Raw genomic sequence first — 27,958 nt, 5'->3', positions numbered from 1 at the left:
GCACGGGGCGGGGCTGTGCCGTGTGCAGAGCCCGCCCCTGGCAGCGATTGGGCCGTGGTGCCGTCAGTCGTGGTTGCGGCGCGCCGATTGGTGGGAGCAGGTCGGAGCAGGGTCTCGGTGGTGGGCTGAGGGCGGCCGAGGCTGGGCAGCGGCGCCATTGTCGGAGCGGCGGCAGCGGCCTGAGCGCGGTGAGGCGGCGGCGGAGCTCGGAGGCGGCCGCAGTGCAGGTGGGAGCCGCGCTGGGTTGTGCGGGGGCTCGGGGCTGGCTGCGGGCCTCGGGGGCGGCAGGGGGCTCGGGCGGGTTGGTTGTGCCGTGTCCGGCCCGTGTTGCCGCTGGCGTGAGGGCGCTGCGGGAGCGGCTGCCCGCGGTCTCCTTGCGGCCGCTGCCTCGGCAGGAGCCGCTGCCGGAGCAGCGCTGGCTCGGCCCGGTTGCTGTGGCTGGGACAGAGGGGGCTGCCCCGTGCCCGGGGCTGTGCGGGGAAATTGCCGTGGCCGGAGGTTTGTGTGCCCAGAGGAGGCAGAGGAGTCCTGTAAAAGTGACTTTATTGCTGAGCAGAGGGAGAGGCCGAGGGGCATTTGCCGTGCGCTCTCTGCCATTGTTGTAGTTCGCAGCCTCCTTTTTATCCTCATTTTCCCTGCCTCATCTCCCTCTCCCTTTGCCCCCTGGCTGAGGTACTTGGAAGGTTCAGATCTCCTCATCTGCCAACTGCATGTCCTCGTTAATGTGCACCCCACTTTTGTAAAACAGCCGGTATGCATGGGTCTGTTAAGTCTTTACTCTCTTGGAAGTTCAGGAATTCAGCGAGACTTTTCTGAGCAGCAGTCGATGTTATTTAGTAAGAGTTTTTGAGACTGGTGGTTTCTGTCTTCCTTATCTACGAGTCCCTGACCCAATCTCCGGGAATATTCGCTCAGTTTTTGGTTTTGTTTTTTTTTTTTTTCTTTTTTCCTTACTGAGTCTTCTTTGGTTTTGTGATTATTCTCAGTGCCCTCATTCCCTGTCGTTCTGTAGCCGTTTCTGCATCTGGAGGCCTGGCTGCCACCTGCGTCCCCTCGCTCACCTGCTGAATGAGCTGCACTCTCAAGGTGTGGAGCACGGTAAAAAGATGAGAGTTGCTGTAGCACATCAGAGGAGAAACAGCATTCGTTTAACCCATTGTCTGCCAGGCAGCCACAAACCGTGTCCCATTCCCATTCTTTCCACGTTTGGATTGGTACACGAGCTGCTTTCTTGTTTGCTTTGCTATCTGTTTCATCACTTTTCCTTTGTCATGTATTTGCCAACAGCAGTTTGAGTCATTTAATTTTCCAGAAACTCCTCTTTTTTCTGCTAACAGCTGATCTGATCCCATCCCATGGTGAAGTGTTGTGTTCCTCATTTCAGTGGATTGGTCAGCAGGAAGGTCAGGAGCTGGAGCTGTCTGGTTGGTTATTATTGCGAGGAGAGCTTGTAATCTAATGATGTCATTGAAATGAGAAATGGGTTCTGTGGCTCCTGATATGAATTGGTTTGTGTTCCCAGGGGCTGGTCCATGGTGTTGTAGGATTTGTTCTGCTGGCCGTTCATCTTTACCTCATTTTTGACTGCTCTCTCCAGCCAGGGCTGCATCAATTGACTGCTTTTCTCTAATTAAATCATCAAATCCTTGGAATCCCAACTGATTTCCCTGAATTTTTGGTAGCAAAATAATCCCCAGTGCTGTAATATACCCTATATAACACACACAGTGACAGCACATGTTGGAGTGGGCAGAGGGGTGATTCCCCCCCATTTGTTTATAGTGAAGTTTTCCCAACATTGTCCATGTGCTGTTTCCCTTTGCAGCTTCACCCGTTTGTGTTGCAGGGTCAGATATCCTCCCCCTGGGCTCTGCCTTGAGCTGTGCAAATTCCATCAGTGCCAGCAGGCAGAGCTTGGGGTGAGGGGCAGAGGGAATCAGCCCAATTCCTGCCCCAGGCAAGAGACCCAAGTGCATTGTCCACACTTTGCCCAGCAGTGTTCATTTGCATTTCTAAAGCTCCTGTGGAGGCTGCCTGGAATGGAGCTTCTCTTCCAGGGCAGCCATCTGGTGAGTCACATGTGGCCCCCTCAGAATCTGCTTTTTTTAAAAAAAGTATGAACTATTTGCAAGTTAAAAGTATTACGGATGAAGCTCTTCAATTTTGAAAAATAGAACATCAAGGCGAACATGGAAAAACTCAGACCAAAAATTGATTCTCACACTTCTGCCCCAAACCTACCTGACAATATAAAGTGGGAATATTATGTAAAATTTTTCTCATGTTGTAGTTTTGTCATTGAAACAATCTCTTTAGTGTTAGAGAGTCAAGGCATTCCTTGGTTCTGGCCAGGATGTGCAACAGAAATAATTTCTTTCACAAATAGCCCAGCTGTGCAGAGAAAATCATTCCATGCCATGTGAGTTTTACTCAGTTTTTCCTAAACTTTATGTAGTCTGAACCAATCTAAATGCACTACTTTAATGTTCATTGCTTCCAAGTTGTGTAAGTTTTTCGAGTTTGGTTTCCTGTTGGACCCGGATTTCTTCCCCTCTGATGTGAATTCGGTCTCCTCACTCCTGGATTTCCTTCTCAGCCTTTTTCAGCCCAGGTGTCTCCAGCTCTGGCGGGGGCAGTGTCTGGGGTAGCTGTTGGTTGCTGTTTGCTGCTGGGCAATGTTGATGTTTTGTTGCAGGTCGTTATCTCTGTGGGTATCTTTTGGGCTATTCCCAGTCTGTTGGGATGTTAAACTCATCTCAATTCAGTGGCATAACATCCCTTAAATAAAAGCTTTGAAATTGCTTTCCCCAAGGCAAAGACAAACCAAGCCTGAGCAGAAAAATAAGGTTTAAAACAACCAAACTCGGTACATTTTGCAGCAGTGCAATGGCAGGCAGCCCAGAGTGTGGGTGTAAGTGAGCCCCAGAGTGGAATTGTGCCCTGGTGTTCCCCAGCAGCTGTGGCAGTGCAGGCCCAGGCAGCGCTGAAGCTGCAGCAGTGGCAGCAAGGCTTGGCCCCAGTGGCTGGAGATGGCAGAGGAGGGTGGCCAGGATTGCAGAGGATTGCAGGCGAGGATCTGTGGGCAGGCGCAGGGGCTTGGCCCGCTGTGGAGCCCTGGCTGCTGCTGTGTTGCCTTCAGGGCAGGCTCAGGGGCGGCCTCCCATCGTCCTGCTGCAGGCGGGAAGTGCAAATCTCCGGGGCTTCAGAGCCCTTGAGGCCAGGCTGAGGGGTCCCCCCGTGTTGAGCTGTGCTGGCGGCTGTTTCTGGCCTCAGGGACACTTGGCATGGGCCCCTTGGCCACCAGTGGTGCTGCTTTGCACTCCTTGGGCAGGAGCCGATGTCCTGGCTGGGTGTTGGCAGCAGCAAAGTGCCAGGGCAGGCTTTGTGCCAGCCCAGCTTGCTGTGGGAGAATATGCCTTGATATCTGCTCCAGTGGTTGCTGAAGCAGTGAGAATCGCTTTTGCCCCCCTGTTAGGTGCCGTGGTGTCAGCAGAAGATATTGAAGCCTTCCTGCTCAGGGCGTTTCAGTGCCAGGCTCTCACAAGCATCTAGAGCTGCGCGGGTGGAGCTGAGCATGGGGCGGTGACCTGCGCTGTGTCTGATTCCCCTTCCTTCCCTCCCCTGGAACAGGGTGTTGCTTTTAGACACCACTTGTCCCGGTTGCTTCTGAGAGCTTTGGAGAGACTCCATATCTAATTTTCCCTCTTTCCCTGGGGCTGCCCACCCTTCTGGGTTCACCTCAGAATAGGCCTGGGCAGACATTTGACACAGAGGTACAAACGTACTGGCCTCTGTATCACCTTTTATAATATTAATTTTTGTTCCGTATTTAGTGATCAAATCCCTTCCCAGTAAATCATTATAGCAATTAGGTGTAAATAAAAATTCATGCATTTCAAACCCATCTCCCAGATCTACTTATAGTGGTTGAGTAAAACCATGCATCTTTCCCACTTTTCCCACTTATCCCCTCTGTAATCACACGTCTTTTTAGCATTTTTCCCCCTTCGATCTAAGTTTCAGAGTGCATTGAGAGGCCCCTGTGTCCATCAGAAAATGCCTCCTCTCAATGCAGACCCACCCTGAATGTTCTCAAGGGCTCCAGTGTGGAGGGTCCCTGGTGTGATGGGAGCTGTGACAGCCCTGGCAATCCATGTCTATCAAGGGGTGGACTTGCTGGTGCTGAGGGTGCTGCTGTCTGTGCTTGCAGTGTCCTTGTGCCCTGCAGCTGGAGCCCTGGTTCCTTGCCAGGGGCTGTTTGGGCGGGCTCTCCCCTGCCGCGGAGGGCAATGCCTGTGCCAGGTGCTTGTGGCCGAGCCGTGCCCTGGGTGCTGGGGCCCCCTTGGGCCCTGGGGTTGATCCCTCAGGGGCTGTAGGAACTGTGCCCTGGCCTTTGCCTTCAGGTTGGCCTTTTGCTGCTCCCTTCTTGCATTCACCTGCTGTGCCTTTGTGCCCAAGTGCTGCAGGGCCTTCTTGTGCCCCTCCTGCAGCCCCCTCAGTGCCTGTGGGTGCTTTTCTTGCTTTACACGAGCGGTGTCTGCTCAGGAAGGCAGAAAAAGCCTCTCCTGGAATGGAGAATGCAAACCCCCTCCCTCCTAATTTTTAGACTAGTGAAATGAAAGGGCTCTCAGGCAAAGATATGGTAATAGGAATACCAGTTCTTTACTAGTGTGTATAATAAAGCAAACAAACACCAACAGCTGCGGCCCTGACAGCAAACAGAGCCCGGAGCCAGTCCCGGCCTTTGGGCTGCGGCGCTTTCCCCTTGGGTGCAGTTCCAGGCACGGCCGGCAGGGGCGCTGGTGGCTCCCGCGGGGCGGGGCAGCGCATCCCCCCCATGGGAACCTCTCTGAACGGAAATAGAGCAATCCCTTCATCCAACTCTTTCACATTTTACCTTCTCTAGCCTTTCTCCCGTGGTTTGAGAATGAATTTGGAGAGGGCTGCCTTTTACCTGAGCTCCTAGTGTTTCAATAAGGTGCTTCCTGTAGAGAGACAAAGTTTCCCTCAACAGCCAGAGCTGTGGTTACGAAGGGGACGTAACTCAGAGCAGGACGGGGTCAGGGGAGGATATCCCGCCGAGGCTCAGTGAGATTGTGGGCAGGGTCTGCTGCCGGAATCGGCAGAGGGGGATCTTCCCGTGGAGGCCGAGGCGGAGCGTGGGCAGCCCCCACATGGCTGATGGCGGCTGATCCGGCAGCTCCCGGCAGAGCAAAGGCAGGTGGGAGAGCCCGGCAGCAGCGGCGGTGCCCAGCGCAGGTGGCACGGGCAGGGCAGGCGGGGATGGGATGGCTGGGACCCCCCCTGGGTGCGGTGGGCGCGGTGAGCTCGGAGCAGGCGGCAGGACAGAGCAACCCCCATCTTGCCCAGCATGGGCGGCAGAGCGGCCGCGGGCCAGGCAGTGGGAGCAGGGCACACAAATTGAGCGAGAGCGCCGGGGCAGGTGGAGCTGGCCTGGGCAGTGAGGCCGCACCTGGGATGGAAAGCGGGGCAGGCGGAGCTGAGGCGGGCAGCGAGCCGGGACCCGGGACAGGCGCCTGGGCTGCGAACAAAGGGGGCAAGAGCTGCAGAGGATCCCACTGTCTTTCTGAGTTTTCCTCCTGTTCCCCTCCCTTTTATTTCGCTTTTCTTTTCTTGTTTTTTCTTGTGTGTTTCTGATGCTTTAAAGATTTTTCTTCTCCTAAAATCTCCTGTCTGACATGTGGCATATTCTCTTTCTTCGAGATTAAACGGTCTTTTTTACAAATAAATCCAGAGCCTAACAAATCTAAGCTTCTGCATGGATCCTTTGAAATGGTCAGCCAGCTAACTCATGACCTCCAAATGTTGTTGTTCTTTTCACCTTTTTATTTCTCCTTTGTCAAATTAAGCATCTTTCAGTTACTTGCTTTGCTACTCCAAAAATCCCAGTGCACCCGTAGTTCCTTAAAAAATGATCACACAAAGCTTCAGTAGCTCACTGGGTTTTCTGATGCAAGTCTTCTAGTATTTTCCTAGTAAGCACATTTTATTCAGCAATTGTCTTCCATCAAGAAGTTTCCATTTCCCTGATTTATCTTATTCGCTTCCTGTCTTGTTTAATTCTTTTCTCTCGGCTTCCCTAAACTTTGGTATTTCCAGCTTTTCCTCCTTTGGAGTTATTATTAACATAAGTGTTTTATCTCCATCTTCTGCTGCATCCTTAGCTTTGTGATGTGCCCCCAGTTTGCCTCTCCTTTGGCCCGGGCCGGGTTCCCCCCGCCCGCAGCGGCTGGAGCAGCCGAGAGCCCCATGCTGCCCATCCCCACCTGTCCCGGCTCCATCCCCGCTCTTGCCGCGGCTGCGAGGGCTGCGGGAACGGGGCACCGAGGGTGTGGCTGCTGCTGGGGGAGGAGGAGGAGGGAGGGAAGGGCAGGGATGAAGGGGGAGGAGGAGGTGGAGATAAGACAGAGGAGGAGGATGAGGGGGCGTGGAAGGGGACAAGCGGGAGGAAGAGGAGGGACAAAGGCGGATCAAGGCTGCGCTGAGGGAACCACGCTGTCGATCCCTGCCTGAATTCGCAGCCCCCACCTGTGGGATCATCGCTCCCCCCCAATCGCACCGGTGAGCGGGGAGGTGGAGCTCGGCCCGGATATCCCGGAGGGTCCCTGGGTTGGGGTTTTTGGGGGATGTTTGGAGAATGAAGAAGTCCAAGGCTGAGTGGAAAAGGCCCCTTGGGGGGCATCGGGGGGTGGCGGTGGCGGCTGCCGGCAGAGGCAGCCTGGAGGAGCAGAGCCCTGTGTCCCACAGGAGCCCAAAGTGGGGAGCCCAGAGAGGGGGGAGCGCCGCCATTGGCGGGAGCCTCAAGAGCCTGGAGAGGGGCAGGGGGGACTCCTTGGAGCCGCTGCAGCCCAGAGCAGGGAATGAGGGGAGAAGGGAGCCTGGGAGCCCAAACAGCCCCGGCATCCTGAAATGGGGAGAGCGAAGCCGGGGGAGCTTTTGGCATTGCTGGGACTGCCAGCAGCCTGGGCAGGGCGGGCACCGGACACAAGGGGGACCCCCAATCCAAACGTGACTCCCAGCAGGTGGGACAGGGGGGAACCCCCGAACAGCAGAGGGGAGGGACCAGGGACGGGGAACTCCTGGGAGGCCTTTTCAGGGCTGAATCTTGGTGTTTGTGAGGTTTTTCTGGAGCTGAGGTGGCCGGTGACTTGTAGAGATGAACTCGGGCGCAGGGATTTTCAAACTCAATGTGTGTTGGGGAAGGTGAAACAGGAAAGCCTTATAAATATGATTGTCTTGCAAACGTTTTTGAGAATATCGAAAGTATAAGGAAGACTGAAATGAAAGCAAGCTCTGAGATACCTCAGTTAGTGAACAACTGGCAAACAATGGTGTGGCCCACTGAAGGCAATTCCCCTTTTGATGAAACAATTCCCTCTGCTTGCAGACAGATCCATGGGTCAGAGCAGACCCTACTAGCTCAGCAGAAGGAGTCCAAAGAGGAGTTTTTAGGACGTAGAATGTAACACAGTATGGTGATATAATGATTTTTACAGGCTGTATTTAAATGCTATAGGATTTGTATCTTGTACTAGATTGGTTGCTGGGAAATAGAATATTCAACACAGAAGAAAACTTACTGTGTTGTAATGGGAACGTTACTCTGTTATTGCCTCTCTTCGTCTTTTACCCTCTCATCCTCTCTAGCCCTCTCTTCTCTCGGGCATGCTCCAAGCTGTGCCTGGCAGCTCCAAGCAGGGCCCTGCACCCAGGCCCTTTGCAATAAACCGCAAGTTCCACGCCCTGGCTGCAGAGCTCTCTCGTCTCCATCCATCCCGACCGTCCTGCCCCCCGACACTCCTACAAACGCTCTCATCCCTTGTTTTCTCCAAACCAGGATTGCCCATTGCCAAGGCCTGGGAGGCTGCGAGGAAGAGGAAGATGCCCCGGGACACTGAGGCGGGTGAGGAGGAAGTCAGTGCCCCTTTCCCCTCTGTGCTGCTCCATCTCCCAGCCCAACACGGCCCCGGCTGTAGCTCAGCCCTGGGGGGATCTCCTTGCCCTTGCCTGTGGCACGGAGGCAAATCCCATCCTGTCCTTGTCCTTCCTCCCCCAGAGCAGGAGCTGAGCATGGAGAGCAGGGAGGAGAAATGCCCGCAGCAGAACCTGGTGGAAGAGGCCGTTTTGAGCGGCTCCACGGCGCAGGAAGCCAACGGGGAGGAAAAGCCCCGGAGATGCCGCACGAAGAGGGGCTACAAACGCAGCCAGCGGGGATCTGAGGAGGAAAGAGCCAGCCTGGGCCGGGAAGGCGGCCGGAGACGGAGCCAGAGATCGGAGCTGGTGCTCCATGAGCAGCTCCATGGTGGGGAGAAGCCCCACACGTGCGAGGAGTGTGGGAAGAGCTTCAGGTGGAACTCCAACCTGATCAGGCACCAGAGGATCCACAGTGGGGAACGGCCCTACAAGTGTGGGGAGTGTGGGAAGAGCTTCAGAGAGAACTCCAGCCTGATCAGGCACCAGAGGATTCACACTGGAGAGAGGCCCTACGAGTGCGGGGAGTGTGGGATGTGCTTCAGCCGGAGCTCCTACCTGATCAGGCACCAGAGGAGCCACACTGGGGACAGGCCCTATGAGTGTTCCAAGTGTGGGAAGAGGTTTAAGACCAGCTCCCATCTCTTCCAGCACTATCAGATTCACAGAGAGGAGAGGCCCTTCCAATGCCCCGACTGCGGGAAGGAGTTCAAGTACAACTCCACCCTCGTCACACACCGGCGCATCCACACTGGGGAGAGGCTCTACGAGTGTGATAAATGCAGGAAGAGGTTTCCGACCAGCTCCCATCTCTTCCGGCACTATTGGATTCACAGAGAGGAGAGGCCCTTCTGCTGTCCTGACTGCGGGAAGGGATTCAAGCGCAACTCCACCCTTGTCAAGCACCGGCGCATCCACACTGGGGAGAGGCCCTACGAGTGTCCCCAGTGTGGGAAGACCTTCCCACAGAGCTCTACCTTGACCCGACACCAACGGAGGCACCACTAAGGGAAGCCCTGCGAGTTCCCCGAGTGCGGGCAGAGCTTCGTGCCCTGCTCGAGCGCCATCCCTCACTGGAGGAGGCACTTTGGGCACAGCCCTGGTCACTCACATTCCCTGTGATGTATGTAGGGAAGATACGTGCCTGCTTTGCCTTTTGATTTGGCCTTAATTTTCCTCTGCTTCACCTTCATCCTTATAAACACCCAAAACTGGGTTAAATGAAGGAAATTCATCTAATATATCTGCAGTTGCATAATTTGTCAGTTGTTTTAGAGGGAATTTAGTTTTTGGGTGCACGTTCTCTGTGGAGTGCTGCTATTGCTAACAGGCAGGAATTTGATCTCACCCTTCTTGTGTTGCTAAGAACTCTTCCCCTGACCCCAACCCCAATTCCACCCTTTGCATACCCTGTAAAAAATCCAAAGGCCCTCCCTTTCCCCTGCCTTTGGGGGTTAAGAAATGGATTCCCAAAGGATCAGCCCTATTCCCACTGGATTCCAAAGGATCAGCCTCATTCTCCATGGGATTCCTAGAGGATAAGGCTTTTCCCAGTGGATTCCCAGAGGATCAGCCCTTTCACCACTGGATTCTTAGAGGATTAGCGTTTTTCCGACCAGATTCCAAAAAGTTCAGCTTTTCCCACTGGATTCCCAAAGGATCACCCTTTTTTCCACTGTATTCTCAGATTGTCCACCTGAGGATAAATATTTGCTCAGTGGATTCCCAGAGGATCAACCTTTTTCACTGTCTGCCTGTCACGCGCCTGAAGCAACCAATCAATCACCACAAATCTCCCCTCAGCAACTCCGACTTTCTTTGCCTCTATCCAACCAATCACCGCTGGCCTTCCCCGCCCATCTCCTGTCTATCACCGTGCCCTGTATGTAACCAACCAATCACCAGCCATCTCCTCTCACCAACTCCGGCCCTCCTCGCGCCGCTCTGGCCAATCAGAGCCAATCATGAAGCAGCGCCCCCTGACCCCGGGGCCGGGCATGGAGCGGGCGCCCCCTCCCTCCTTGCCACCAGCCGGGACCCCCTCAGGGATGCCCGGGAGCCGCCCCTGGTTTGGGCGGGTGCTGCGGGAGGCGCTGGAGAGAGCGGGAGAGGCGCTGGGAGAGGACGGGGGGCTCCGGGAGCTGCTGAGGAGGCGCAGTGAAAGGTGAGGGGTCCTGGAGGGGTCGTGAGGGGAATTTGGGGAGGGGTCTTGAGGAGGTTTGGGGGCGATTGCGGGAGGGTCTGAGGGGAACTTGAGGGGGCTTTAGCGGGGTCTGGGGCTGCTGGGGGGGCTTTGGGGGGGAATTTGGGGAGGGGTCCTCGGGGGGTGTCACGATCCGTCCTCACGGACGGGTTTCGTGAGACTTCATGGATTTGATCTCAGGGTGCAAAAAGAATCAACACGGTACAAGGGGGTTTGCAATGATAATCAAAACAAATACACCTTTATTGAATGACCACAGCAAAATGCGAGAGAGGGATTAAGGGAGAGAAAAAGATAGAGGAAGAGAGAGACAAAAGAGAGAGAAAGAGAGAGGGGATAGAGCTACCAAACGTAGAGACAAAGTCCTTTGGTCCAGTCCAGTCGAGGACCCGCCTGTTACGTCGGGGAGATCTCGAAGTCTCTCGCTAACTCAGAGGTTTTTATTATGAGAACTCTATTGGAAATTGCAAGGGAGGGGATACAGATACAATAAGGAATAGATGTAACAGGTAGTCCATGCTCTCAGCAGTAAGCGAGAGCCATTGTCTTCTTGGTCCAGCAGTCACAACCTGCAGGCAAACATCTCGCTTTGGTCAGCTTGGCTCCCCCACACACCTGCCCCGGGCTGGGGGTTTCAGTGCCAGTCCTTGGAAGGAGCAGAGGGGCCTTTTCACATGGGGGTTCCATGTGTCAGTCCTTGATGGAGAGGCTCCTTCCATCTCAGTCTGTCTGTCACGGTGGTTGTAAAACAGGTGAGGGTCTTTTGTGGGGGGACCACCTGAAACTCAGGAGAAGTCCAGCCAGGCCGAGAGGTGGGACAGCTTCCAAGGCTGTTGTTGCACAAAGGGCACGGTGCCCCTTCTTCTTCTCCTTGGGCTCAGTGTAGCAACAGCAAACACCACCTGTGAGAACAATGGCTTAGCAATGCTCTCAGGTCTCAGGCACATGACTTTCTTCCTTGGAGCCAGAGATTTAAGACAGGGGGGGTCTTCTCTTCAGTGGTCCCCAATTGACAATCATGAGGCAGATGAGGGAAAATTCGGACAGACTCTCACACGACCCCATGACTCACTATTGTCTTGAGGGATCTTCATCAGCAGAACTCTGGAGCATCATTGATGAGTCTGCAGAACTCGCCGTACATTGGTAGTATAACCTGGAAAAATAGGGATGACAGAAAGGAAAAAGAGAAAGAGAGAGGGAAAAGAAGGGATAGGAGAAGGAGGGGGAAAGGGAAACAATAAACATAATATTGATTATCATAACAATTTTCACAAATGGTTGATTAATTAAAACAATATTACTTTTAAAACAATATTTAAATGATAAAAACCAGTCACAAATAATCAAAAGCAAAAGCAATCAACACATATTAATACAAGCCTTAACTTTAAAAAATTATTTTCTAAAACAATTCATTAAAAATCGAACTTAATTTCCACAAAATTATAAATGGAAATCAAGGATTATACCAAAACACATAGGCTTCATTCATAGTTGCCTTGTGTCAAATGTCATGGGGATGTGCACATTGTAGAGGATATCAGCCAAGTTGTGTGCATTAACTATAGATGTCAATCTCTTCAGCTGTTTCATGCTCCAGTTAATAATGAATAGCACTGCTGATAAAATAAAACCAAGCAGAATTAGTATCAAAAGGATAACAATGGGATGACACTGTTCAGGATACCTGTGTGTCCTAGGGTGACGTTATGATGCTTGTATCGCCATTCATATGTTCTGTGCCTTTAAGACTGTCTCTGTAGTGTGAAAGTTTTGTTTGGGTTTTTCTTATCAAGGACACGGAGACGGGGCAGTGCATAGTTCTGCTTTCGCCTTTTTGCTTTACTCTCTCTCTCTCTCTCTCTGGCTCTTACTTCTGCTTCACTTTTGCTTGCTTTTGCTCCTGCTCATTAGCTAGTTTAGCTAAACAGTCCAAATTCCTTCCTGGACTGTTTCTCCTTTCCTTTTTTCAACCTTCTCGAACCTGCTCCAGACTGGGACCTGGGAACACCGAGAGTTTGCACCTTGTGGCTGCAGCAGCTGCCCCAGCGCCGGAAGGACTGAGAACAGAGCGACCACCCCCGAGAAAGACTTTCTGAATTTGTCATCTTTTTCAGAGTGGTGTCAGCCGGTATTGTTCATTCTGTGTGCTGGGGTGCTGTGTCTGTTAAATAAACAGGTTCGATCCTCTTCTCTCTGAGGAATCCTTCCCAAACCGGTTGGGGGGAGGGACCGTGTGGGTTTGCTTTCTGGAGGGGCCCCCTTTGGAGATTCTCTACCAAATTTACCGTAAACCAGGACAAAATTTGGCACCCAACACGTGGGGCTCGAGAGAAAGTGGAAAAACCCTGTTTTGAGTGCATTTTGGTTGCCATTACTCAGTGTTTGTATAAAGCAGTTAATAGCCATGCTTTTTGAACTCATAAAGTATGTTGGGGTGAAGGCTTGCATGGATTTCTGGTCCCTAAGGTTTTTTGAGATTTTAATACCTCTGTGGTCCATAGGTTTATTTTCTTATGCAGAAATAGCTTTAGTATTGTCCCTAATATGTAGTTTTTATAGCAGAGGGGCAGTGACCAGAATAGCTATTCTGCTGGGCTTGGTGGTAATGATGTGTAAAAAGTTTATAAACATGCTGGGGTCTGCTCCAGGTAAGAATGGTTCATGGCTATGGTTATGCATCCAATTTGTTAGAGGAGGAGCAGCAGGGGATCAGGCATTTCAGCCTTTGCTTTCCTTCTTCTCCTATGAATCTGTTGCATCACTATTGAAGGATGTTGGGTTTCCCCTGAACGTTAAAGAGACCATCTTTCTGGTATTCAATCTGGTAACCTTCCTCTATACAGCCTGCTGCTTCTCTAGGATGAGGGCTGAGATTTCTAGACGGGCTGATGAGACCCCTGACTCAGGAGTTGACCCAGCTGTGGAAAATCCTAAGTGGTGTGGGAAATGGGAGGATATGGGCCAAATCCTGAAGGAATTCTCTGACCCTATAGTCTGGGATTTTCCCCATGAGCAAATTCAGAACCCAGCTGAGGTGGGGAAATATCTGAAAGAGAAGTACCGGGATGAGCCTAAGGAGAGGAAGGTCATTGCAGTGAGCTGGGCCCTGGCTTGTGCTCATCACTCACTGCTAGATCCTGTCGGGCAGCAGACAGAGGCAGGGGGGCAGGGAGATAAATCAGCAACTGTCCTGGTGACTCAGGCTGCAGCCAACAGCCCAGGCTCGAAGCCAGCAGCCAAACCAGATAGTGAGCCTAAGCCAGCAGCTAAACCAGAAAATAAGCCTCAACCAATGGCTGTTGCTGCCAGTACTAGAAGTGGGAAATGCACGGACAAGACTAGTCGACCAGTGGATGATGAGGATGATGAGGATGATGATGATGAAGGAGAAGGAACCTGAATGCCTCCTGACATAAAATCAGGAGTCAAAGCAGCAGGTGCAAGATCAGATGCAACTATTGAGTCCTTTTCCCTGAAGGAGCTTCGTGGCTTACGGAAGGATTACATGTGGGGACGGGGTCTGTTTCTACTGCTGGTGTGACAGGGGGTATTGGAATATGAATCCCAATATTACCAGTTAGATTGTGCCTGGGCCAGTCTGACCCTCGCTGCTAGGCCAAAGGCGGGAGCTGTGGTGTATCACCCCAGAGATGCCTTTATCTTGCTGGTAGTTGCAGCTGGGCACTAAACAAGTCCAGGCTTGTTAGGAACTCCGTTTACCTCAAGAGGAAAGCTTCAGGCGATGGTAAAGAGAAAAAGGAGAGGATTCTGCTGGAGGGTTTAATATCCAGAGGTTTATTCCATGGTTACAGAGGTCTGAATCTTAAGAACAGCTCCAACACAATCCCGACCGCATGGCCTGATTCACCTTTTAAGCTCCCGGGGCAGCGAGAGGGGAGGGGACAGGTGAGCCACCAACCAGGTGGGAGGGGCGGGGTCTCAGGAGAGAATGGCACCTAGACAGACCAATGACCTCTGGGCCTGAGGGGCATCCTTTGAACTTGGCCAACCACACAAGGCCTTGCTGGAATGTTAAAACTGATTGACAGCCCAGCAGGGGGCGAGGGGGGGAGAAGGGTTTTGGCACACTTGGGTAAGGGACCCGGAAGTTTAAAACACACTGCAGAAGGGGGATCACAGGATTTTACTTTGGTGGAAGCTGAGGTGAGCCTGACTGGAAATGAGTGGAAGAAACACCCTATTGTGACTGGCCCAGAGGCCCCATGCATTTTAGGTATAGACTTCATCCGAACTGGCTATTTCAAGGACCCAAAGGGACTCAGATGGGCATTTGGAATAGCTGCTGTAGAGACAGAGGGTGTCAAGCAGTTGAACAGCTTGCCTGGACTGTCAGAAAACCCATCTGCAGTACGTCCCCTGAAGGTGGAAGAGAAACGAGTGCCAATTGCCACCTCAACAGTGCACCGCCGACAATACCGAACGAATCGAGATGCTGTGATCGCCACCCACAAAATGATCGGTGAGCTGGAGAGCCAAGGGGTAGTCAGCAAGACCCACTCACCCTTCAACAGCCCCATTTGGCCTGAGCGAAAATCTGAAGGAGAATGGAGATTGACTGTGGACTATCGTGCATTGAAAGAAGTGACTCCACCACCGAGCGCTGCCGTGCCGGACATATTAGAGCTCCAGTATGAGCTGGAGTCCAAGGCAGCAAAGTGCTTTGCCACTATAGACATTGTCAATGCATTTTTCTCCATTCCTCTGGCAGCAGAATGCAGGCCTCAGTTTGCCTTCACATGGAGGGGAGTGCAGTACACCTGGAACCGACTGCCCCAGGGGTGGAAGCACAGCCCCACCGTCTGCCAGGGACTGATCCAGGCTGCACTAGAAAGGGGTGAGGCTCCAGAACATCTGCAGTATATTGATGGCATCATTGTGTGAGGGGAAGACAGCAGCAGAGGTGTTCGAGAAAGGGGAGAAAATCATCGAGATTCTCCTGAAAGCCAGCTTCACTATCAAGAAGAGCAAAGTCAAGGGACCTGCTGAGGAGATCCAGTTTCTGGGAGTGAAGTGGCAAGACAGACGGCGTCAGATTCCCACCAATGTCATCAACAAGATCACAGCAATGTCTCCACCCACCAATAAGAAGGAGACGCAAGCTTTCCTAGGCGCCATAGGTTTTTGGAGGATGCACATTCCCGAATACAGTCAGATCGTGAGCCCTCTCTACCTGGTCACCCGTAAGAAGAACACTTTCCACTGGGGCCCTGAGCAGCAACAAGCCTTTGCACAGATCAAGCAGGAGATTGCTCATGCAGTTGCCCTTGGCCCAGTCAGGACAGGACCAGAGGTGAAGAACGTGCTCTACTCTGCAGCCAGGAACCATGGCTTGTCCTGGAGCCTTTGGCAGAAGGTGCCAGGGGAGACTTGAGGCCGACCACTGGGATTTTGGAGTCAAAGCTACAGAGGGTGAGAAGCCAAATATACTCCCACAGAGAAGGAAATCTTGGCTGCCTATGAAGGAGTCCAGGCTGCCTCAGAGGTGATTGGCACGGGAGCACAACCCCTCCTGGCACCCCGACTACCGGTGCTGGGGTGGATGTTCAAAGGAAAGGTTCCCACCCCCCACCACACCACTGACGCTACATGGAGTAAACGGATTGCTCTTATCCCACAGTGCGCCTGTATTGGAAACCTGAATTGCCCTGGGATTTTGGAGATAATTACAAACTGGCTGCAAGGTGAGAACTTTGGTCTTACTTATGACGAGGAACAAGAACCAGTGACATGGGCTGAAGAGGCTCCTCCCTATAACCAACTGCCCCCAGAGGAAACGCGCTACGCTCTTTTCACTGACGGTTCCTGCCGCATCGTAGGGATGGATCAGAAGTGGAAAGCAGCCGTATGGAGCCCCACAAAACAGGTGGCAGAGGCTGCTGAAGGAGTAGGTGGATCAAGCCAACTTACAGAACTCAAAGCTGTTCAGCTGGCCCTGGACATTGCTAAGGGAGAGAAGTAGCCAAAGCTCTACCTCTACATTGATTCATGGATAGTAGCCAATGCTCTGTGGGGATGGCTGGAGAAGTAGAAAAAGGCCAACTGGCAGCATAGGTGTCATGGTTTGATGCTGGCACAATGCCAGTGTCCCCATGAAAATATATGCTCCCTGGTGTCTGCTGTGAGATGTGACCAGGAATAAGCAAAGCAGGCCCCCTGCTTAGAAATAAAGAAAAAAAACCTTTATTAACTAAACTACAACTCTAAGTAACAAGAAACACACAGGGAAAATGAAAACTTTCCAAAAACATTTCCTCCCCTCCACCACCACATTTGCAATACATCTACCCCCAAATCACCAACTCTCGGTCCATCACCACCCTTTAGGTAATCAATTCTCAGTTCATCAAGGGGAGAGGAGTCCTTCTTGTGCCATAGGCTTCCCCAGGAAACACCGCTGAAACCTCGTGTGTTTCCATGTCACTCGTGGCACCGCCTGGAGAACATCTGCCATCGTGACATCTTCCTTCCATGTCCAGCGCTCTCACCACTGCACATGGATCAGAGCTGCTTCTAGGGCTGTCCTTTTAAGGATGCTTTGTCCCATTCCAAAAAGGGCACAGTCTCACCTTTGGGACACCTGTGCCCCCAAAATTTAACCCTTTGGGGCTGAGGGGTACCAATGCTGAACCCTCTTGGCTCTGAGCCATTGCCTCCCCCTGGATGCAGTCTCTGTGTCACAGGAAACATGGTTCTGTCCATGGCCATACAGGAAAAGTCCAGCTAAGGCCACTCCATCATCTCTTCCCACCTAAGATTCTTCTCTACTCTCCTGACATCTTTCACTTGCCCAGACCTTCACACTTGCACATTTCCTTCTTCCATTTCATCTCTTATCTCTCTTCTAGGAAAGCTTAATGTTCTGCAAAGTTTTCCTTGTCCGAAAAAGGGTTAAAAGCTCGGGCTCTGCCCATCCAAAGCTCTCACAGCTGCATCCCGCCGCCCTTCCCCGCCAGCCGGGCTGTGCTGCCAGCACAGGATATCAAATTTGACGGTGGCGCAGGCGCTCTGTCTCTCTGTCTCCTGGGGGAGAGGTGTGGCTGCCCAATGCCTCTCGGGGCTCTTCCACCCTTCCATCCTCGGGCCAGGCCTACCTCACCCAGCCCCAAACCAGCCAGGAGCTGGGCAGGGGAGGTCCGACCTGCTTCCCTCGCTGGAACCCAAGAGAGTTTCCCCTGGGAGTGCTCTGCTTTTTAACCCCTGTGTTCTCAGAGGCGTATCCAATGTCCCCAGTGGCCAAACCAGGTGCCAGTATTCAAATGTGAGCACCTACTGGCCTGACCACTTCATATTCCAGAAAACTTAACTTCCTCTCAAACCACGACATCTATATAATCTCAGTCCAGTTTATCCCAGGCTGTAGGAACCCAGTCCATTTGATCCCAATCCATATTTGATCCCAGTCCATATTTGATCCCTGTCCATAGCTTATCCTAGTCCACCATTGATCCCAGTCCATAAAATCTGTCATATTTGATCCAGGCCATATTTGATCCCAGTCCAAAGTTGATCCCAGTCCTGATTTGATCCCAGTCCAGTTTATCCCAGTCCATAGTTGATTTTGATCCCAGTCCATTTTTTATCCCAATTTATATTTGATCCCAGTCCCCATTTGATCCTAGTCCATATTTGATCCCAACCCCTAGTTGATCCCAGTCCATGTTTGATGCCAGTCCGTGTTGCCCTGCACACATTCCAAAAGTCTGCAATTCCACCTCCCAGCCAGGAAAAATGTTCCTGCCCTTGAAGAGAAATGGAGCAAAATCCTACAGAGACATTTCCTTGCCAGCCTTCAGGACTTCAGCTCCTGGGACTGGGAATTAAAATATTAATTGGGAAATAAAATAATAAATAATCAGGGGAGGGTTTGTGGGGAGAGAGGGGTCATTAAATCAGGGCAGGCGTCAATTAAATCAGGGGAAGGGGAATTAAAGTAGGGAAAGGTCAACTAAATCAGGGGAGGGTCTTTGGTGGCAGGGGTCAATTAAATCAGGGGAGGGGTCAATTTAATCAGGGGAGGGTCTTTGGTGGTCACTGGGGCAATAAATCAGGGGAGGGTATTGGGTGGTCCCTGAGGCAATTAAATATAGGGAGGGTCTCTGGTGGTGCCTGGGTCAGTTAAATCATGGGAGGGTCTCTGGTGGTCCGTGGGTCCAGGGAGACACTGAGAGAGAAACAGAGCAGGCAAAGAGATGCAGGAGGGAAAAGGGGACACCAAGACAATGAGCTGAGAAGGCGGCACTCTGCAAACAGAACTGCAACAGACTGAACATGGACGGGAGAGAAATCAGTAAGTCTCTGAGTTTTATTTGCTGTCAAATACATCCCACACACCCAGCCCCACACAATCTCCATCCCACCACTCTAATTGAGATCCCACGACTCTAAATCACTTCCCAACCTCATCTCAGCCTGATGGCTGCGAAATCGAGTGAGTTTGGCATGGGATTGAGTTTTTTGAGGTGGGTTTGAATTTTTTGGGGGGTAAGATTGAGCTGTTTTCACTGGGATTTGAGTGGTTTGGAGGTGACAGATCCATCCCTCTTGGCTATTGCAGTGCAAAGCGATGGAGAACAGAAAAAAATTGAGGTGAAATTAAAAGTAGAAGCAGCCAGCTGTGTTCCCAGCAGGAATCACAGGGAATGTGAGTGACCAGGGCTGTGCCCAAAGTGCCTCCTCCAGTGGGGGATGGAGCTGGAGCAGCGCACGAAGCTCTGCCCGCACTCGGGGCACTCACAGGGCTTCCCTTACCGGTGCCTCCGTTGGTGTTGGGTCAAATGAGAGCTGCTGGAGAAGCTCTTCTCACACTGGGGACGCTCGTGGGGCCTCTCCCCAGTGTGGATGCGTCGGTGGGTGACGAGGGTGGAGTTGTCCTTGAATCCCTTCCCACAGTCGGGGCAGCGGAAGGGCCTCTCCTTTCTGTGAATCCGATAGTGCTGAAAGAGAACAGAGCTGGTCGGAAACCTCTTCCCACACTTGGAACTCTCATAGAGCCTCTCCCCAGTGTGGGTCCTCTGGTGCTGGATCAGGCCGGACGTCTGCCTGAAGCACATCTCACACTGGGATACTTGTACGGCCTTTCTCCAGTGTGGATTCTCTGGTGGTTATCAGGTGGGAACTCACGCTGAAGCTCTTCCTACACTCCCCACACTCGTAGGGCTTCTCTCCAGTGTGGGTCCTCTGGTGCATGATCAGGGTGGAGCTGTTGCGGTGGGTTTCAAACTTTCAGGTCCCTTCCCCAGGTGTACCAATACCCTCTTCCCCTCCCTTCTCCTTGTCCCTTGCCGAGTGAGTCCTGTCAATCAGGCTTAACATTCCAGCAAAGGCGTCGTGTGGTTGGTGAAGTTCAAAGGATGCCACTCAGGCCCAGAAGTCATTGGCCTGTCTAGGTGTCCCTCTTCCCTTGAGATCCCACCCCTCCCACCTGGTTGGTGGCTCACCTGTCCCCTCCCCTCCCCCTGAGCTTAAAAGGTGAATCAGGCCATGCGGCCGGGATTCTGTTGGAGCTGTTCCCAAGATTCAGACCTCTGTAACCATGGAATAAACCACTGGATATAACCCTCCAGCAGAACCCTCTCCTTTTTTCTCTTCACCTTCACCTGAAGCTTTTCTCCTGAGGTAAACGGAGTTCCTAACAAGCCTGGACTTGCTTAGGGCCCAGCTGCAAGCACCAGCAAGCTAAAGGTGTCTCTGGGGGGATACACCACAGATGCCGCCTTTGGCTCAGCAGCGAGGGTCAGACTGGCCGAGGCACAATCTAACTGGTAATATTAGGATTCCTGTTCCAATATTTGGCGTCCCTGGGTGGGCAAAGCAACTCAGCAGCCCAGACGGACTTTCGCTACCTTGGGAGAGCTTCTGGCAGCCGTGCACCCAGCTGAAAGGAGCCTTGGTTGCAACGCTCCCAGCCAGAGTCTTCGGGAATATTCCCAGAAAAAGTTTAATGGACTGTTCGGCACCTCTGGAAAGCCCAGCTCCATTGTAGTGAGCAGATTTTCCAGAGGAAGAAGAGGGTAGCCTCTCTTGCCCATAGAGAGGTCCTGTTCCGGTGAGGAGACCTGCCTGCCTGCACCCAGCCAGCCACAGCTTCCATTTCGGGTGAGTATCTCTGCTCTCGGTGGAGCAGAAGCTCAAAAAACAGACTCTGCTGTGAGTTCTGTTCCTTTTTGCCTTTGCATTTTTGGCGGCGCAGCCCCACAGACGGGAATTCGTTTCGTTCTAGGCTTTTAGCTTTCTGCCACTAGTTCAGCTGTCTTTTAGAATCTGCACCGGCGGTGCGGGAGTGCTCTCTGCCCTCCCCCCGGCTCAGCAGCGCAGCATGCTCGGCTCACCACGTGGCGTGGGGGAGGGGACTCCGCTCTCTCTCTCTGTGCGGAGGAGCTCGGTTGCAGCTTGCCACGTAGCCGGGGGAAATCTCTCTCGGTGCGGGGGGGTGGTGGTGTTCTCTGCACACGCAGCGCGGGGGAGCCCAGGTTCGGCTTGCCACGTGGCGCGGGGGAGGGGACTCCGCTCTCTCTCTCTCTGCAGCAGGGACCCCAGTTTTGGCTTGCCACGTAGACGGGGGGAATCTCTCTTGGTGCGGGGGAGAGGGGTGCTCTTTGCACACGCGGCGAGGGCGCCCCAGTTTTGGCTCGCCATGTGGTGTGGGGGAGGCTGCTTGCTCTCTCAGCTCCGGGGGCGGGCTGCATTCCACCGCGGGGGAGGCTTTGTGTCTGCCTCGGCTTGGCAGGGCGTGTCCCAGCTCCCTGCTGCTGCTGCCCGGGAATTTTAAAAGCAGTATATACAGCTGCATTGTGAAGCTTTTGTCTGTTCGTTATCGCCTTCCTCTCTGTGGTTGTTTTTTAGAAATTGGTAGCTGATTTTTGCTTTGTTTTCGGTGAGGCGGGATTTAAGTACTTTGCTTTTTACATCTAACATGGGTTCGAAACTCAGCATTGTACAAAATGGAGTGTATTATAATATTATTAGCATTTTAGTCAGTTGGTAATGTGAAGTTCTCAAAAGGAAAATTGAAACAGTTTATAAGATGGCTTTTTCTTCACTTCCCATATATCTCCCCTGAAGAAATCCACAATATTCAGTTCTGGGATAAAGTTGGGAATGAATTGATTACCTTAGGACAAACTGGCAAAGCACCCTCAGCTAAATTTGTGTTTTGGAGTTTACAAATCCGAACAGCTTAGCTCAAACAAAGGGAAATGGAGAAAAAGTCAAATGCCAAGCCATGTACCTCTGCTCTCCCTGTTTCTCCCTCTCCTAGCTCTAAAACCCCTAAACCTCTTTCCCCAAAACTTGGTATTTTAAAGAGAGCACACTCATTGGGAAGTCGGCTCCCAGAGTTTGCAAAAATACCTGAGTTGTCCTGTTCACAAGGCCCCGGCTAGGCTGCGTGGAAACTTTCCCAACCCCCTGTACCCCCTCCTCTAAAACCCAGAGCACGTGTCAGCTTTCCAGAGAGCAGTGATGCCCAAAATGGCCCCCAGTCCCTAAGGGGTCCACAAGATGGTGGATGCCACGTGGCATCTTCCCAAACCTTGTCTTCTTCTTCCCAAAATCCTCTTAAGCATCCTAAAATTCCATCCCCATCCCCCTTGCCTCCTGTTCCTGGTGACACCTTCCTCCCTCCCCCTCCCTTTCCTGCAGTAGCCTCGGCTCCGCCTCTCTACTCCTCCCAGGAGGTGTCCGCTGACGTGATGTCACCAGGTGTCCCCACCCTCTGCCTGCCCCTTGACCCCGCCCCCTGTTCCCATGGTTCCCCGCGCCTTGCTGGCTCCCTGTCCCTGCCCCCTCCCCGGGTTCCCACGGTAGGGACACACCCACTGCCTGTCCCCAAACCTGTAGCTGTGATCCCAATGCTTCTGATTCACGGGATACAGAGCAGAGAACGGCACACCCAATGCATAGTCCCATGTTGTCACTTGCTCCTGTTACATTTCAGCCTGCAGCTCAAGCTGGGGCAGCTCCAAACTGCGAATTGGAGTTTTTTTGGATGACAATTGCTTAAAGAGATCTGTAAATCTCATAAAGAATATGGTCCACACAGTCCATATTTCCGTGGCCTTTTAAATTCTGAACTGAGTAGGACTGTGGTAATCCCACATGATTGAAAACAGCTTTTTTCCTGCCTCATGACCTCCACGGAATTCAAATCATGGGAATTAGCATTGAAACAACTGCTAAAAGATGCTCTCCCAGGCTTGCTTGCTGATCCAAACACAGGGAAAGACAACAGTGGCACCATTGAGCACCTCTGTGGTGAGGGTCAACGGTCTTCACCCTCTGTCCAAGCTACTGCAATTCCTGCATTAACACTCGAGAAAGTAAAAGAAGCAGCTGAAAAAGCATTCTTTTCCCTCCAACCTGAGGGGCCTTTGGAGCCCTATAGTAAAATTAAACAGTTACCATCAGAGCCTTTTTTGAAATTTGTAGAAAGGTTAACTAGAGCCATTGAAATACAAGTTAAAAAAGTGAATGCTAGGGAGGAGATTTTAGAGGAAATAGCGTTTACAAATGCAAATGAACAGTGTCGAGCGGCAATCCTGAGCCTTCCTATAGAACCTCCCCCTACGCTAAAAGATATGCTTCTAGTCTGTAACAGGAAAGTACCTCTGATGAGTGTGGCTGAAGACACCAGACCAAGGCTGCTGCCAAGACCACCTCAGCGTGTCGCCGTTGCCAGCCCTGCGCCTTTTCCCTCAGCACAGCAGTACCCTGGGCAGCAGCAAAGACCAGCAATGGTTGAGCCCACAAAGCCATGCCTGCTTTGTAACAACCTTGGGCACTGGAGTAACCAGTGCCCCCTGAAAAGGGATTTTGATGAATTTAGAAATGGCAGGGGAGGACAACTACAAACCCTCCCTGGGGGTCAACAACAACAAAAAAACTGAAAAGGGAGCGCCCGCCTGCCAGGCGTGCAGACACAAAAAGAGCAGGCCAAATGAATATGGGTAGCAAAACAAATCAAGTGCGTGATAATATTAATATTTGTGTAAGTGAAGCAGGTGCTTCAAAGACCAAGCCTGCTGGTCCACTGTTGAAAGTGAAACAAAATAGCCTCTGTTATGATTTAGGTGATCCTATGTTAACCACGTCTTCTGTCAATGAGCCTTACAGGTTGCAGCTGACAGAGTCACTCCACCTGAAGGACACTGACTGGCATTTTGTCTCTGTCAATCCTGAACAGAAGGGTACTTGGAACCGAATTCATTGTAAGTACATTGTCATTGGGGACACCAAACACACACCACAAGAGATCGAGATTGCTCCAGGAATGACAACATCAGATCCTGAGCAATTCATTCTCGGCCTGCACTGTTTCCACCCACCCCTGTTTCTTCCCAAGGGACAAATTGTTGCACAAGCTATCCCTGTACCATCTTTACCTGAAAGTACTGAAAAACAAGGGCCCACAGTCGCCCGGGTCCAAGTTATTGGGAAAGACAAACCTAAATTATGGTGTAACCTCAGTGGGGGTGGGGAGTCAAAACGCATTGAGATGCTTGTAGACACAGGTGCAGACTGCACAGTGATTCCAGTACAAGACTGGCCAGCACATTGGCCTTCGCAAAATGTTGCTGGTCACCTTCGAGGTGTAGGAGGTCTGCAATTGGCAAGACAATCTAAAAGCATTGTTCAAATCGAGGGACCAAACGGACATTAGGCAAATATCCATCCGTTTGTGTTAGATTATTCGGAACCTTTGTTAGGGAGAGATTTAAGGGCCCAGTGGGGTGTCACAATTGATATTCCAGACTCTCCACAGCATCTTTGTGCAGCAGTCATTGAACAACAGCGCCCCATCAAAAAACTGAAGTGGAAAACAGACAAACCAGTTGACGTGAAACGGTGGCCGCTCAGTAAACAAAAAATAAAGGTGCTTGAGGAACTAGTAGAAGAGCAACTAAAAAAGGGCCACATTGTGGAGACCATGTCCCCGTGGAACTCTCCAGTGTTTGTCATCCAAAAAGCTGACAAAAAGAGATAACGACTTCTTCACGACCTCCGACAAATTAATAATGTAATTGAAGATATGGGTTCTCCCCAACCTGGTATGCCATCCCCAACAATGATTCCCCAAGATTGGAAATTAGCTGTCATTGATATTAAAGATTGTTTTTTCCAAATCCCCATACACCCTGACAATGCACCGCGTTTTGCATTCTCCGTCCCTTCCACCAACATGGAATCCCCTATGAAAAGGTACCATTGGACCGTTCTTCCTCAGGGCCTGAAGGTATCGCCAGCTATCTGCCAGTGGTATGTCTCTTCCCTGCTTTCCCCAGTGCGTGCAGCCGCAGAGAAGGCCATCATCTATCATTATATGGATGATATCCTTGTGTGTGCCCCCAATGATGATTTACTCACACATGCGCTTGACCTAACGATCGATGCATTGATTGTTGCAGGGTTCGAGCTCCAGGAAGAGAAAATTCAAAAGATGCCACTTTGGAAGTATTTGGGCCTAGTAATTGGAAATAGGACCATTGTTCCTCAAAAACTAGAAATCAATCCAAGGATCAAGACCCTTGTGGATGTCCACAAGTTGTGTGGGTCTTTGAATTGGGTACGACCATGGCTTGGTCTGACTAACGAAGACCTTGTCCCTCTCTTCAATTTATTGAAAGGGGGAGAGGACCCAGGTGCTCCTAGGTCTATTACCCCAGAGGCACGGAAAGCTCTAGATAAGGTTCAGATTGCAATGTTCACAAGACAGGCCAACCGATGCCGGCCTGACCTGCCATTCAAATTTATCATCCTAGGTAAGTTGCCACACCTCCATGGAATTATTTAACAGTGGGAGGAAAAATAAACACCTAAGGCAAAGAACACACCAAAAAAGGACCGGGACCAGAGGGACTCTCTCTTGATCATAGAATGGGTTTTCCTCAGTCACAAAAGGTCCAAGAGACTGACAAAGCCTCAGGAGCTGTTAGCGGAACTGATCCGGAAAGCAAGGACCGGATCAGGGAGTTAGCAGGATGTGATTTTAAGTGCATTCACATTCCAGTTGAGTTAAAATCAGGTCAAAACACTATGAAAATACTGGAACAATTGTTTCAAGAAAATGAAGTGTTGCAGTTTGCTCTGGATTCCTACTCAGGACAAATTTCGGTAGCACGGCCCGCTCACAAATTGTTCGAACAAGATGTTCAATTTACTTTAAAATTGAGAAGTGCTCTAAGTAGGAGCCCTTTAAAAAAGGGCTCTGACTGTCTTTACAGATGCGTCCGGGAGGTCCCACAAGTTTGTTATGACTTGGAGGGATCCTCCAACCCAGCAGTGGAAGATAGACGTTGCTGAGGTGGAAGGTTCACCTCAGGTTGCTGAATTGGCTGCAGTTGTTAGGGCTTTTGAAAGGTTCTCAGAACCATTTAATCTGATTACAGACTCTGCATACGTGGCAGGAGTAGTATCCAGGGCAGATCAAGCAATACTGCAAGAAGTGTCTAACATCGCACTTTTTGAATTGCTCTCAAAGCTGGTAAAGTTAGTCACTCACCGAGAGCAACCATTTTATGTGATGCATGTCAGGTCACACACTGACTTGCCAGGGTTTATCGCTGAAGGCAACAGAAGGGCAGATGCTCTTGCTGCACCTGCAGTGATGGCCACTCTCCCAAATGTTTTTGAACAGGCAAAAATCAGCCACCAGCTTTTCCACCAAAATGCACCTGGCCTGGTTCGTCAGTTTAACATCACTCAAGAACAGGCCAAAGCTATTGTGGCCACTTGCCCAAATTGCCAACAACATGCACTCCCTACAGTGAGTACGGGAGCAAACCCAAGGGGACTGAACAGTCGTGAACTGTGGCAAACAGATGTAACACACATACAGGCTTTTGGATGGCAGAAATATGTTCACGTTAGTGTAGATACCTTTTCTGGAGCGGTCTATGCTTCTGCCCACACAGGAGAATCATCTATTGATGCTATTAAGCACCTCTTACAGGCTTTTTCTTCATTGGGCATCCCCAAGGAGCTGAAAACTGATAATGGGCCTGTTTATAAATCCAAGGAATTCGGGAGCTTCCTGCAACAATGGGGAGTAGAGCATAAAACTGGCATCCCCTACTCCCCTCAGGTCAAGCCATTGTAGAAAGAACTCACCGTGATATTAAAAGGGTCCTGGACCAGCAACAACAGGTTCTGAAGGTGGAACCTCCCCACATCCGGTTATCCAGGGCGCTATTCACAATCAATTTGCTGAATTGTTCTTTTGACAGCCTGAACCTACCCATCCTACACCACTTTGGGGGGAGCAGTCATAGGCTGATGAAAGAAAAACCTCCAGTTTTAGTAAAGGACCCTGAGACTTGGAAAATGGTGGGATCTTACAAATTGGTTACTTGGGGATGTGGATACGCCTGTGTGTCCACCCCCTCTGGTTTAAGGTGGGTTCCTTCCAAATGGGTAAAGTCCTATGTTCCCAAAGTCTCAGAGAAATCTACAGAAGCGCCCCAGGTTGCTCATGCTGCCTGGAGAAGAAAACGCCGCACACATTCTCTGGAGGAAATTCTATTTAAGCCTCCTATCTGGAATAGTTTGTAATATATGTTTGTCTCAAGTTCTTGTACCAGTTTAGATCCCACTGTTTGTGTGTAGCCTCGAGATGCCATGAGACCGAGCCTGCTTCTCGTCCTACTCGTGATCATCCCACCTGCGATCTCCTGCATAGTCCCTCAGTCCAAACCACGTATGGACTACCTTGGCAAAAGCTCTCGGACATCATCAGAGAAACTGACAACTGGCTGAATGGACTGTTCAATGGCTGGGGACTCTCGGGCTGGTTGGGATCTATTCTGAAAACTGTGTTTTTAGTGCTGTTTATTTTAGTTATAGTTATTGTAGTTGTTAGCATTGTTTTTGGACTAATCAAACGCATAGTTCTCAAGCTAATTTCAAGCTCATCTCCCCCTCCTGAGGTCTACCATTTCGAAGCCCTCAATGCTCCAATGGATGACCTGGAAGCCTCGGTGGAAAACACTGACCCTCCTGTAGAGGAAGAACTGATTTACCAACCATGGTTTGGCAAGCATTCTGCACTACAAGCCCAGTCCTCTTCTTTTTAAACAAAACTAGGGGGAGATGTTGTGGTGTGTTTCAAACTTTCAGGTCACCTCCCAGGTGTGGCAATACCTCTCTTCCACTTCTCCCCTCGCCCCCTTGCTGAGTGAGTCCTGTCAATCAGGCTTAACATATCAACAAGGTGCCGTGGGGTTGGTCAAAGGATGCCCCTCAGGCCCAGAGGTCATTGGCCTGCCTAGGTGTCCCTCGCCCCTTGAGACCCCGCCCCCCCACCTGGTTGGTGGCTCACCTGTCCCCTCCCCTCCCCTCTCCTGAGCTTAAAAGGTGAAGCACGCCATGTGCTCGGGATTCTGTTGGAGGTCTCCCAAAGATTCAGACCTCTGTAACCATGGAATAAACCACTGCATATAACCCTCTGGCAGAATCCTCTCCTTTTTACTCCTCACCTTCGCCTGAAGTCTTCTTCCTGAGGTAACGGAGTTCCTAACAAGCCTGGACTTGTTTAGTGCCCGGCTGCCATCACCAGCAAGCTAAAGGTGTCTCTGGGGTAAAGCACCACAGAAGCCGCCTTTGGCTCAGCAGCGAGGGTCACACTGGCCCAGGCACAATCTAACTGGTAATATTGGGATTCATATTCCAATAGGGTGCCCACTTTTCTTGACACAACCCAGCATACAACACTTCAGCATCTACCCATATCAGCTTATCAGCCTC

The 27,958-nt window shown here is 51.4% G+C and overlaps 2 protein-coding genes across 5 annotated transcripts in view; both read left to right on the top strand.

The window, feature by feature from the left end:
• Window positions 1-27,958, top strand: part of LOC102061417 (uncharacterized) — a 236,416-nt gene that overhangs the window by 132,114 nt on the left and 76,344 nt on the right. Inside the window, exon 1 of one of the 4 annotated variants that reach the window (XM_074529936.1) lies at window positions 112-227. The exons of 1 other annotated variant lie outside the window; for it this stretch is intronic. The gene's annotated coding sequence lies outside the window, so the exon portion shown is untranslated. Of the gene's footprint in view, window positions 1-111; window positions 228-27,958 lie in introns of those variants that run through there. 2 more of the 4 variants (XM_074529937.1, XM_074529942.1) reach the window with 2 other exon arrangements.
• Window positions 10-27,660, top strand: LOC141725856 (uncharacterized). The gene is made up of 4 exons (XM_074530007.1): window positions 10-227; window positions 7,859-7,924; window positions 8,078-10,156; window positions 12,192-27,660. Exons 2-3 carry the CDS (start codon window positions 7,903-7,905, stop codon window positions 8,998-9,000), a joined length of 945 nt encoding a protein of 314 aa, XP_074386108.1. The 5' UTR covers window positions 10-227; window positions 7,859-7,902; the 3' UTR covers window positions 9,001-10,156; window positions 12,192-27,660.

Source organism: Zonotrichia albicollis, chromosome 31 (assembly GCF_047830755.1).
Source record: "Zonotrichia albicollis isolate bZonAlb1 chromosome 31, bZonAlb1.hap1, whole genome shotgun sequence".
Lineage (NCBI taxonomy): Eukaryota > Metazoa > Chordata > Aves > Passeriformes > Passerellidae > Zonotrichia > Zonotrichia albicollis.
This window is presented reverse-complemented; position numbering and strand designations above follow the sequence as displayed.